This window comes from Myotis myotis, unplaced genomic scaffold, assembly GCF_014108235.1.
Source record: "Myotis myotis isolate mMyoMyo1 unplaced genomic scaffold, mMyoMyo1.p scaffold_m19_p_9, whole genome shotgun sequence".
Taxonomy (NCBI): Eukaryota; Metazoa; Chordata; class Mammalia; order Chiroptera; family Vespertilionidae; genus Myotis; species Myotis myotis.
The window spans coordinates 63,325,891-63,338,110 of NW_023416401.1; the positions used below are offsets into that span (position 1 = coordinate 63,325,891).

At 46.0% G+C, this 12,220-nt stretch overlaps 1 protein-coding gene across 2 annotated transcripts; it reads right to left on the bottom strand.

Moving 5' to 3' along the window:
- Window positions 1-904: 904 nt before the first annotated feature.
- On the bottom strand, window positions 905-9,783 carry SNRPB (small nuclear ribonucleoprotein polypeptides B and B1). Of its 2 annotated transcripts, none has more exons than XM_036322466.1 (7): window positions 9,626-9,783; window positions 7,055-7,206; window positions 5,051-5,162; window positions 3,757-3,909; window positions 2,603-2,741; window positions 2,163-2,288; window positions 905-1,065 (listed from the first exon to the last, which is right to left on the bottom strand). In XM_036322466.1, exons 1-7 carry the CDS (start codon window positions 9,626-9,628, stop codon window positions 1,028-1,030), a joined length of 723 nt encoding a protein of 240 aa, XP_036178359.1. In that variant the 5' UTR covers window positions 9,629-9,783; the 3' UTR covers window positions 905-1,027. The 2 variants fall into 2 exon arrangements, with proteins under 2 accessions (XP_036178359.1, XP_036178360.1); XM_036322467.1 differs by having other exon boundaries at window positions 905-1,212.
- Window positions 9,784-12,220: the final 2,437 nt, after the last annotated feature.

Sequence of the window (12,220 nt, forward strand, 5' to 3'; positions counted from 1 at the left end):
CCCCCTTACTGCACATCTTTTTTTTCTTCTTTTTTTTCATTAAGTTGTCCTTTAGATTTATAGAATTGTATTCCCCAAGGACAGTAATTTAAGAACAGTGGTGAGCCCTAGCTGGTTTGGCTCAGTGGATAGAGCATCAGACTGCAGGCTGAAGGGTCCCAGGTCAGATTCTGGTCAAGGGCATATACTTCGATTGCAAGCTAGATCCCCGGCTCTGGTCAGACACATGCAGGAAGCAACCAATTGATGTGTTTCTCTCACATCAATGTTTCTCTCTCTGTGTCTCTCCCCATCCTTTCCACTCTTTAAAACTCAATGGGAAAATATCCTTGGGTGAGGATTAACGAGAACAAAAAAAAAATAGTGGTGACCTCTTATAGGTGTACCCAAGTACTAGATTACTACTGCTCAATGACCATTTTATCAACTGAACATAGGCTTTGGGTAGAAGAAATCATGGAGGCCCCACAATTCAAAAGTTGGATAAGGTTACATGTATATGTATAACCCTAGGAGAAAATCACATTAAATTATTCCTATCAATAGGATTTTCATTTTTAGTACTAACTTCATACTTTATTGTACAAAATAAAGTACTGCTCAAGAAGCTATTTAGATGAGTTCCTTCCAAAGAGGATACACAAAGTGCCAACCCTCTCCAGCACTGTATGTTTATTTCAACAAACCGATCTTTGCCAGTTTGATAGGTTAAAATATCTCATTGTAGTTCAATTCTGTAACTCTCTTGGTAGGAGGTTGTGATCTCTGCAAATGTGTAGAAAAATATTTTAAAAGGCAAACAGTTAAGATTAAGGCTAATTTTTCCAAGGCACCCCCCCTTCTTGACTCGATTAAGCACCTGACATTATCAAAGATTTTTCTAAAAATGAACAGAAACACCAGGTGCACTTATAATAACCTATTAAGAGTTTATTAAGAAATGCTGTTTCTCAGGCACACAGAAATAAAAGGACTATGTACAGGCTTTCAGGAAACAGGCAGGGAGCTGAGGAGGACCAAGATGAGTCTAGGGCCTTGGTGGGTGCATTCCTGGGGGAGGGGGCCCTGTAAGGGAAACCAGACAATCTGGTGAGACTCCAAGTACAACAGCATAACAAACAAACCGGTCTGTGGTAGTGTGGCCCTGGTGGACCGGGACCACGCCTCTGTGGAGCTACTTCCGTAACTCTGTGGCCAAGGATCAAAGAAGGCCTGAAGTAAGAGTAAGGAGTTTAGTCAGTGCCTGATCTGCAAGTCAAATCCCCATTCCTGCCCAGGCTCCCAAATCCTGCAGTTATCAATTAGAGGGAGGTATGTGCTGACTGGTGACATCTCTGGGGCCAATTAGATTCCCATGCTTACAAACCCCAAAAGCAGAAAACTCAGACTAGAGACATAGGAGTCACCTAGTCTGATGGCTGTGGGTTAGCTTAAAAACCACTATGGCTTGGTGAAAAGAACACTGGTCTGAGAGTCTAGACCAGGGGTGGGCAAACTTTTTGACTCGAGGGCCACAGTGGGTTCTTAAACTGGACCGGAGGGCCGGAACAAAAGCATGGATGGAGTGTTTGTGTGAACTAATATAAATTCAAAGTAAACATCATTACATAAAAGGGTACGGTCTTTTTTTTTTTTTTTTTTTAGTTTTATTCATTTCAAACGGGCCGGATCCGGCCCGCGGGCCGTAGTTTGCCCATGGCTGGTCTAGACACTGAATTTTCTCTGGGCCTGTTTTCTTACCTATAACAAGGGCTGATCTATGTCACCCTTTCTCAAACTGGAGTTAAAAAGATATACATACTAAATAGTATATAGCAAAGCCCAGAGCCCTTTCTTAATTACTAAACACTACAAACCAAAGAGTGTAAGAAAATTAATCCCATGACCTTTATTGGGGACCCTCAGAATGCATTATTTCACAGTGCCCTAAAAACACTGCCTTGGACACTGAGAAGTACCTGGGTGCAGAGGGAGTTAGGTCAATTAAAGAAATGCTGTTCCCTCTTTCCTTTCTGGATTAAGTTGTCCTCTAAGAAAGAGTTCATTTCACTAGGCTGAAGGCCTGAAAGCCCAGAGGTATAGTCAAAATCTCACCTTCCCTCCACTTCCCATTCCAATATGGTTCTAGGGAAGGAAGTCTAAGTCACTGCTGTGAGCATTACCTCGCATTCCTGGTGGAGGGGGCCGCATTCCTGGAGGGGGCATGCCCATTGGAGTTCCTCGTCCAGGGGGGATTCCCATTGGGGGACCCATGGGAGGCCTCATACCAGGAGGTGGGCCCATCATGCCTGAAAGAGAAAAGCCCCCAAAAGATAGCTCAAGTGTCTGTCAAAAGGTAGCAAAAAAACATACAAGCTATCTACCAAGTTCTGAGACAGATGGACCACTCCACTCTCCCAGCATCTAGCAAACTGGGACTTGAGCCAAAGAGGTGGGAACTCCCAATGGCTCTTGTTCCATGGTGGTCAGCCAGGCTGGATCTCAGAGTAATCCTGCTTAACTATACAAACTCATCATCGGTTTCTGTCAAGGTATGTCTCATCATAAATCCAGCTCAGGCATCTTTTAGCAATTAGCAATGCTCTCCTTATGGGCTTCTTACCTGGAGGGGGTGCCCCTCGGCCCATAGGTGGAGGAGGACCTGCACGGCCCGGTGGGTACTGGGTTGGGGCCCCTGCAATACTAGCTGTGGCAGCAGCTGCAGCAGCTGCAACAGTGCCTCTTGCTTGTGGGGTCATCACCTAAGAGAACACAAGAAGAGAATTAGGCAGAATAGTCCAGTGCAATGCTGCATCCTACTCTCCTCCCCAACCTGGTAAAGCAGCAGACACCAAATCCCCTAAACTACCACTCAGGCCTTAAGACTTTGTATTCAAAACCATCTTCTAGCCCTAGACAGTTTTGCTCAGTGGGTAGAGCATCAGCCCACAGACTGAAGGGTCACAGGCTCGATTCCTGTCAGGGGCATATATCTCAGTTGCAGGCTCAATCCGTGGCGCCAGTTGGGGCACATGCAGGAAGCAAACAATCAATGTGTCTCTCTCACATCAATGCCTCTTCTATGTCTCTCCTCCTCCCTTCCACTCTCTAAAAATCAATGGGAGCCACAGCTGGTTTGGCTCAGTGAATAGAGCATCGGCCAGTGGACTGAAGGGTCCCAGGTTCAATTCCGGTCAAGGGCACATCCTGGATTGCAGGCTCGATCCCCAGTAGTGGGCATGCACGAGGCAGCCAATCAATGATTCTCTCTCATCATTGATGTTTCTATCTATCCCTCTACCTTCCTCTCTGAAATCAATAAAAATATATATTTAAAAATTTTTTTAAAAAATGGGAAAAATATCCTCGGGTGAGTATTAACCAAAGCAAACAAAAAGCCATCTTTCAGAGATCAAGCTTGAATGACCAACCCCCATCTTCTAGACTTGAGTTAAGGATGCCCAACACAAATTAGAGAAGGCACATTTCCAAATAACTAATAAGTTATGACAGTATATTTCAAATGTTGTCATAGAAACTTTTTGCTACAATACGTTCAGCTAATATACCTTTCATGAATGTCTTTACTAGTATCATCATATAGTTTACAATGACAAGTTTTCCTTTTCACTTGATTCTAGGAACACATACACAAAGCTCCATGAAACACTGACAGCCAGACAGTCATAGGCTGGTCATTCTGGACCTTCCCCAAACTGTAGAGCCTCCCTCTATCCTTGAACCGCCAGACACTGGTGCCTTTCCCCACCTCCTCACCTGTTGGGATGGTCCACCAACCCCACGAACTGGCCCAGCAAGTCCTGCGGGGGCCTGGGGCATGGGAACACCAGCTGGGATTCCTCTGCCAGCAGCCCTGCCGATCCCCGGGCCCCCAGCAGCTCCAGCAAGTGGCACTCGGGCAATGCCAGTCTGAAAAATAAAGAAATAAGCTAAAATGCTTGTGGCCTAGAAAATCAGATGTACATTTTGGAATGCCATTGCCAAGAGAGCCTCTTAGACTTATAGGGCATCAAAACAACTTACAAACACTGCCCACCGGTATGTGGTAACACCATTACTCCTCCACCTAAGATTATATGCCTAGCAGTCACCCCTGGCGGGCTCGAACAGTTTAAGGGTAAGTCTAGAGAACATGCCACAACACAACCACCTATACGCATTCCCATGAAAATTAAACTAACAAAGGGCCAAGGCTCCATTCAGGAGGGTGCAGTAGACAAGAGCACTTGACCTGGCATCAAAGAAACATGAGGTTCAGTCCCAGGTCTGAATCTCACCTGGTGGGTGGGTGACAGTGGGGAAGTAAAGCCACGATTTTGAAACTGTTTCCTCAGCTGCAAATAATGGAATTATGACAAAACTGCTTGTGGTCATGGAACGTTTACAGTGGGCTACATTAGAATAGTAAAGTCTACTGGAAATGGATTCCAAGAGTTATATGTTGGTACATATTCTTTGAACAAAAAAATATGGTTAACATCACTTGCAGCATTTATATTGAAAAAAAGCTTCAACTGAAGTCCAAAAATAAGGAAATTACTAGGATAGAGTACTCTGTACTCACTTGAGAAAATATCTTAAGTCATTCCACTAACATGACTTATACACAGCAAGTACAGAAATATTTACATTAAGTGAGAAAGCAAAACAAAATATTACAAGCATATTATGTGTTAAATACTAATATATATGTGTATGTATATATACATGGACAAAAACCAGTATAAGAGAAATATTCCTTTGATAAAAAATGTCAAAATAAAAAAGGGAAAATAAATTTGATTAGATTCTCTAAAATCTGCTCTACTTCTAAATGTAGGTTGGTGTTTACAGACTCAAGAATGCTTGGGATTAAATGCCAATGTCACCTCTTACTACAGAATAACATTGAGGTAGGGCTGGGTTTTCTGTGACACCTTGAGCAAGTTACTAAAACCTAGTTTTTAACCTATAAAGTGGGAGTAATTTATCTCAAAGATGGCTGCAAGGATGAAATAAAATCCTGCACATGCTCAATATGGCTTTTCACTGCCATTCTGCTCGGACTTACATCTTTGGGAGGAGGTCCCTCTACTGTCATTGAGACCAGGTTCTCCCCTCGAAGTAGCACCAGCCCGAGGACTCGCTTCTCTTCTCTTTCCGCTTGTTTTGAGTTCTTTGGCCTAAAGACAAGTTTAGGAGAAGAAACAAAAAAGCAAGCATTAGAAAGAGGGTAAAGTTCATGTTCAGCTACCTAGGGGCCTCTAAGATTTGTTTTACACTCCATCCCCTGACAAACGGTTCATAAATTTCCCTAAGACAGCTCTTCTAGATAGTTTTCACAGGATGTATCTGTAACCCCAAGGTGGTTGATTCCTATGCCAAGAGGATGCACAGAACAAGAGATAGGACAACAGTCAAGAAATCCCAGCCCTGGCTCAATGTTATTCTGTAACAACCATACGTCATCTTTCCTCAATCAATCTTCCCTGCTATCTATCACTGTGTTCCCTCCCTTCAACTTAAGGTCTTGCCAGTGTCAGAAGGCAGCTGAAACAACTCCTCAAGTCAACTGAATCCCACTCACCACCACGTACAAGTGGGTCCCTTATCTCACATCAGAAATATAAACCATAAAGGAAAAGAGGTTAACTACATAGGAACTACACCTCTGTCCTCCAAGCACAAAAACAGAAATCTCCAAACAACCACAGCCAGAAAAGATGAACAAAATATGAATGCAATCTAGGAAAAATAACCACAAGGCAGGGAAGGAAAGAAAATCCCAAAGGCAGTATGCTAAAAAGAAAGAAAAAATACCTGATCAATGTAAAAATCAACTCAAAGGTTTCTTTCTTTTTAATATATATTTATTGATTTCAGAGGGGAAGGGAGAGGGAGAGAGAGGAGCATCAATGATGAGAGAGAATTCTTGATCAGGAATTGAACCATGACCTCCTGGTTCACAGGTTGACACTGAGCCATGTCGGCCAGGGTAAAGGTTTCATTTTATTGCTATTTTATAATAAATTAACAGTGGTTTTCTGTGGGTGGATATTTTCCCCCTTTTTATGCTTATCTATATTTTCTTATTTTTAATTAAAAGTATATACTGTCTTTCACAATCTTAAAAAAAACTTTTCTGGGCATTTTAATTTTTTCTCATATATTTTTATTTTAAAAAAGATTTTCTAATAAACATTTTTTTTATTGTCAGAATAAAGTTAGTTTCATTTGAAAAAGAGAGCTGTTTGGAATAATTCTACACTGATCTGCTGGCCCTTCTCTAATGTGCACACCTGGCAATCAGCCATGCGACCACATTTTTGGTCCTATTCTTCTTAACCTCATGCCACAAAGAAAACAACGGCCCCAAAGGGAATCAAAGGGATTTCACAGCTGCTGACAACATGGACACTGCACGTGGCCAGAGAGCTGAATGACCATGAAAATTATATAACTTCTCTGGGCCTCAAGTTGCCTTGAATGTAAAAATAGGACAAAAAGCTAGACCACATATTTTAGGTCAGAAACTTAAGATCTGGGAGTCTTAATATAAGGGAGTCATCCAATAACTTATGGAACTATAGAAATCTAATTATTTCTATAAATGCCAACAAAAATCACTGGCCCCAAACCCACAGGGGAAGCTGAGCACTTACCCTGAAGAGGGTCAGAGGCTTCTTAAAGCAGTTTCAGATCAGGCTGCATTGGGAGAGCCCTTTAGGCTACAGCTTTACAAATAGGTAATGAGGCCAGAAAATCAAGCTCTCCCCCCTCATACACCTGTGGGGAGAACATGACAGCCCTTTACCCCAATACCCAGGGGCATGAGAAAAGAAGAGAAACAAAAGCCTAGCAGCCCTTCTTAGGAGTAATGTGCTAGAACTACAGAGCAAGGATTGCTGGGCTAAAGAAAGCGATTTAAGTGTACAATGTCTCCATTTAAATGTGCCCTCTAAAACAGGAGAGCAAACCAACAGGAATCAGCTAGCTGTATCACCACCTATCACTTGCCCCCCCACCCAGTCTATCCCCCGCATCCAAATCCCTCCCCACACAGCCCATTCCTCACTTGATCTTCCTGAATTCATCACAATCGCATAGGATCAAATTCATATGCTTGTCGAAAGCCTTGAAGGTGCCAATGAAGATACGACCGTCTTGCAGGATGCACCTCATCCTGTAGTCGATGTGCTGCAGCATCTTGCTGCTCTTGCCCACAGTCTGCAAGGAGAAATCAGCAGGGAAGAGAGAGAAACATGGATTTGTTCCAGTCATTCATGCATTCACTGGTTCACTCCCATATGTGCCCTGACTGGAGATTGCACCCACAACCTTGGCGTATCAGGACTACTCTCTAAGAAACTGAGCTACCCAGCCAGGGTGGAACCACATATCCCCTCCTAGTCCTTCCTAAAAACTTTCTGCTGCAGCCTGCTTTTCTATGTACCTGTCTTGCTTAGTATAGCCACAGTCCTTTCCCAGGAATTCTCCCAGGTTATACCCTGTGTTCAGTCCTGACCTCTGCCCACTCCTGTTTTTGTCCTTTCCCTTCAAATCATCTCATATTACAATTGCCTTTGTTTAGGCTGGGTAAGTTTCAGTGGTGACCAGTGAACATATAGGTCCCCAAGCTAATCCAATCCATGCATACCTGAGATGAGCCACCTGCCACTGTGAGGATTACAGGCGTGTGACTCCAGTGCTGTAAAACACCCACATTCCATTAAAAAGCCAGTAAACCAGCTGGAACGGGACTGGCACTAAAATCCCAGCAGCCAGAAGCTTATCAGAAAGGAGCAGATCAGCTTGGAGGTGAGAGCAGAATGCCCCAAAGGAGAATTTGTTAGTGAGCCTTCAAGACTACCTCTGGCATGGAAACTTTCTGGTAGCCAGGACACGAATTAGTTTGAACACATAATGGTCTTTAGGAATATATAACTTGCTATCCTTCTTAATTAACCCAACATTTTCTGCTTTATAGCCTGGCGTGCAATGTGTCTTTGCTAAAATGGACTAGAGAGACATCACTACAATGCTGGGTGCCCTTGGCAGTTATATTTCTCTCTAAAAATAAATGGCCTAGCATCAATCTGACTGGCCAGTCCTAACTGTGCACGCTGTTCACCTGTGAGCTTGGACAAGTACAGGCTTCTGAACCTACAAATGTGTGAGTCAGAAGCTTGGATTCCACCCGCGAGACCCAGGTTATGCGGCTCAGTCTCCCTCAGATGACCCTTTAACCGCCTTGTCCCCAGGCAGCTTCTTGCCACACAGACTCAATCTTCATGGCAACATTTCTTGGCCCATTAACAGCCAACACTTACTGAGTGTTCACTTCATGCCAGGCACTGTGATAAGCACTGTATGCCTCACTTAATTCTCAAAATCAGCTCCGTTACTTTTGCTCTTTTACAGATGAGGCCACTGAAGCTGGGAGAGGCGGGGAAGTCTGCCCTGTCTCGGAGCCAGGAACCTCATCAGCCCGGACCCAGCGTCTCCTCCTCTAACCAATTCCCCAACAACAGCCTACCAGGTTTCCCTGCTTTCACTTCACCCAACACAACGCCTAATGAACACAGTGAGCTTTGCAATCACAAAGTTCCCATCACGTTGGGGGTTAAATTCTTTCCAGGGCCTGCCGCACCGCCAGCAAGATTCCGTGCCCCTGAGGCCTTTAGGAACCAGGCTCCCGCCGGCTCCTCCCATTCCCCCTCCAGGGACTTCCTATGCTTTGCACTTACATCCCTCATCTGTTACATCCCCTCCCATTTTCGCGGGCACAATCTCGACTCCGCTCCGGAACCATCTACTCCGGAAAGCGTGCTTGCCCCGCCCCCCTCGGCGCCGTTACTTTAGCAGTGGTTCTCAACCTTCTGGCCCTTTAAATACAGTTTCCCATGTTGTGACCCAACCATAAAATTATTTTCGTTGCTACTTCATAACTGTAATGTTGCTACTGTTATGAATCGTAACGTAAATATCTGATATGCAGGATGGTCTTAGGCGACCCCTGTGAAAGGGTCGTTGGACCGCCAAAGGGGTCGCGACCCACAGGTTGAGAACCGCTGCCTGAATGCCGACCTGCCCGCCGCTCTGAGTTACAGAATTATATCGCCAGCGCCTTGGAGAGCCGCACACAGGCTGCAAAAGTGGGTTCAGCTCTTCCTCCACCCGCCCACCCCCGCCTCGTCTACCAGACCCAGGAACACTCGCCAGGTCCAGCGGAAGCCCTCCCACCTCTCGCCCCACGGCCTTCTCCCACGTCTCACCGAGATTACTCCCCAGTCCGCCTGCGGCTCGAGCGCCTGCTCTCGACACCCAAACACGCATTTCTGCCGCAAAAGTTTTACTTCGTGCCTCCAGGATCCCAAATACCGTGGCCACAGGGGCGTGGAGAGCCGCGGTCCTACCTCCGCGCCCACCCGGCGACCCGGCCTCGGCCCCGCAGTTCCCGCTTTCCCCTCCCCCAACCCGCCGAGCGTCCAAGGTCCCGGTCTCTCGCGCCCGGACGGAACGGCCGCGGCTGGGCCTTCATCGCCGGCCAACGAGCGGCCAACCACGGCTTCCTCCCCAACTTGTCGCGCCCCTCCCTCCACAACAGACTCGGGAGCGCCCGCGCCGCCGGCCTGCGCCTGCTCACCATGGTGGCGGTTCTGATGGCTCCGATTCCCGCCGGATTCGCCTGCGCCGAGGCCTGTCCCTCCTGCAGCCCGCTTCCCGCCGCTACTACCGGAAATGCAGACCGAGGCAAAATGGAGTCCGGCAGAAAACTACTTCCGGTCCCGGAGCCCGGCCCTGGAGTTCCGTCCCCGACGTGAAGCTGGGCGTTCAGAGAGGGGCGGGGCCTCGGGCGGAGCTAACAGCCAACAGAACCGCCAGAGCTGTTGCTCCTCCTCCTCCTCATTCCCGGCCCCTGCCCCGCCTTGGCCCCGGCCCCGGCCCCGCCCCGGCCCCGGCCCCGGCCGGTGAACTCCGCCGCCGCCTCTGCCTCCGCTCTCTCCCCTACAGCCACTGGGCATGTTTCGGTTTTTCCGTGAACTTGCTCGAAGTGCTCCTGCCCCCGCGCCTATGCATTTGCTGTAGCCTCTGCCTGAAATGCTAGGCATCCGGGCGTGTGCACCGCTCAAGCCCTCACCTTCAGGATCCATCACATTTTCCCACTGAGGACTTCCCCGCCTTTCTCTTTAACACGAATAACTAATGTACTATATGTTTTTGTTAGTTACTTTGCTATCCCTCCCCATTAGAGCGTAAATTCCAACAGTAAGGATGTCTGTGTATTGTTCATGGCTGCAGTGCCTATGTCACTGCTAAGCACAAAACAAGGAGTTAATATTTGAATGAATCAATCCCCAATCCAGTCCAGTGACTTTTTTAAAATATATTTTTATTGATTTCAGAGAGGAAGAGAGAGAGAGAGAGAGAGAGAGAGAGAGAGAGAGAGAGAGATAGTAACATCAATGATGAGAATCAACGATTGGCTGCCTCCTGCGTGCCCCTTTACTGGGGATCCTCCCCGAGCATGTGCCCTAATCGAACCCCGAGACCCTTCAATCCGCAGGCCAACACTCTATCCACTGAGCCAAACCAGCTGGGACCAGTTCCAGGACTTTTGAGAGTTCTACATGTTCAGGTTTTTCAAATTTATTCCTTTAAACCCGGGCTCTTCATTTAACTCTTGGCTTTAATATCAAGCCACCTGCTTGACATGAAATGTCTAAATAGCTAATAAATTTAACGATGAAAACTAAATTCTTGAGTCTAATCACTCTTCTTCCCAAAACCACTGCTTACCGGCATTTCCCATCTCAAGTTTCTCCGGTTAAAAATCAAAAAGACAAACTTGGTAGCATCCTTGATCCCTCCCATTCTCTCTCATCTCAATCAGCAAATCCTATGGACCTCACCTTCAAAGGGTCTAAAATCTGACTGTTGTCACCTGCCCCACTACTACCATGCTAGCCTAGCCACCATCATCTCTGTCTTGGATCACTGAATGAACCCCTCACTAGTCTGCTTCCTTTCTTACTCTCGCAGCCAGAGGGATCCTTCCATGATGTAGTGGGATTATATCAGATGGTGCCATTGCCCTGCTCTCCACTTCCCAGTAACTTCCCAGCACACGCAGAATAAAATCCAGCCCTGCATCCCTCCCCAGCCTCATCTTCAACATTCCCCTCATTCGTCATCCTCCAGCCATACCAGTCTCGTTGTTCCCCAAAACCCAGCAAGGAAAGTTTCTAACGCAGGGTTTTGTAATTTTAATGTGTTTTTATTGATTTTTTTAGAGAGAAAGGGAGAGGGAGAGAAACATCAATGTGAGAGAGAAACATCCATCAATCAGTTGCCTCCCGTACGCAACCAGGGATTGAACCCGAAACCTGGGTATGTGCCCTGACGGGGAATCGATCCAGCATTCGTTCAGTGTATGGGTCGATGTTCAACCAACTGAGCCACACCAGCCAGGGCTTTGTAATTTAATTCTCACACCCTAAAATGTATGTTCTGTCCCATTTTTGTCAACATGTGGAGGACAAGAGATGGAGGCTCAGAGAGATATATTGCTCAAGGTGGCAAGAACAGGAATATAGTGCCACCTAGTTCCTCAGCTGCTTCCAAGTTACCCTGCCTCCTAACATATCCCTCATGCATGCATCTTAAATTATTTCGTACTTACTAACATCTCACTGTCAGTGAGATACAAAGTCCCTTCCTTGAAGGACTTTATGTTCTGGTGAGAAAGACAGACAGTAAACCCCATGACTAGGTATAAAGAGTAACATCAGCGTGATAGGAAAACTAAATACAGTAGGGTAGGGGGGTTGAGAGTGATGGGTTGTAACTTCGGTTAGATGCTCTGGGAAAGCCTCTCTGAAGTGTGCATGTGAACAAAGACCTGAGTGAAGGACTTTCCAGACATTCCTTACAAAGGAACTCATGTAATACCTGGTCTTTGGTGACTGCCTTCTTTCACTTAGCATCATGTTTTCCAAGCTCATCCATGTGATGGCACATATTAGTACTTCATCTCTTTTTTTATGGCTGAATAGTATTTCATTGTATGGATATAACATTTTTGTTTACCCATTCATTAGTTGATAAACATGTGGCAGTTTCCGCCCTTTGGCTATTATGAATGATGCTGCATTTAAACATTTGTGTGCAAGTTTTCATGTTGACTTATGCTTTCATTTCTCTTGTGCATATACCTAGGAGTGGAACTGCTGGGTCATAT

Excerpts from the sequence above, each read along its gene's own strand:
- SNRPB (XM_036322466.1), bottom strand. Across the intron at positions 5,163-7,054 it reads GATGAATTCAGGAAGATCAA|GCCAAAGAACTCAAAACAAG; the intron begins GTGAGGAATGGG and ends ACTTGTCTTTAG. Across the intron at positions 3,910-5,050 it reads AGGGACCTCCTCCCAAAGAT|ACTGGCATTGCCCGAGTGCC; the intron begins GTAAGTCCGAGC and ends TTTATTTTTCAG.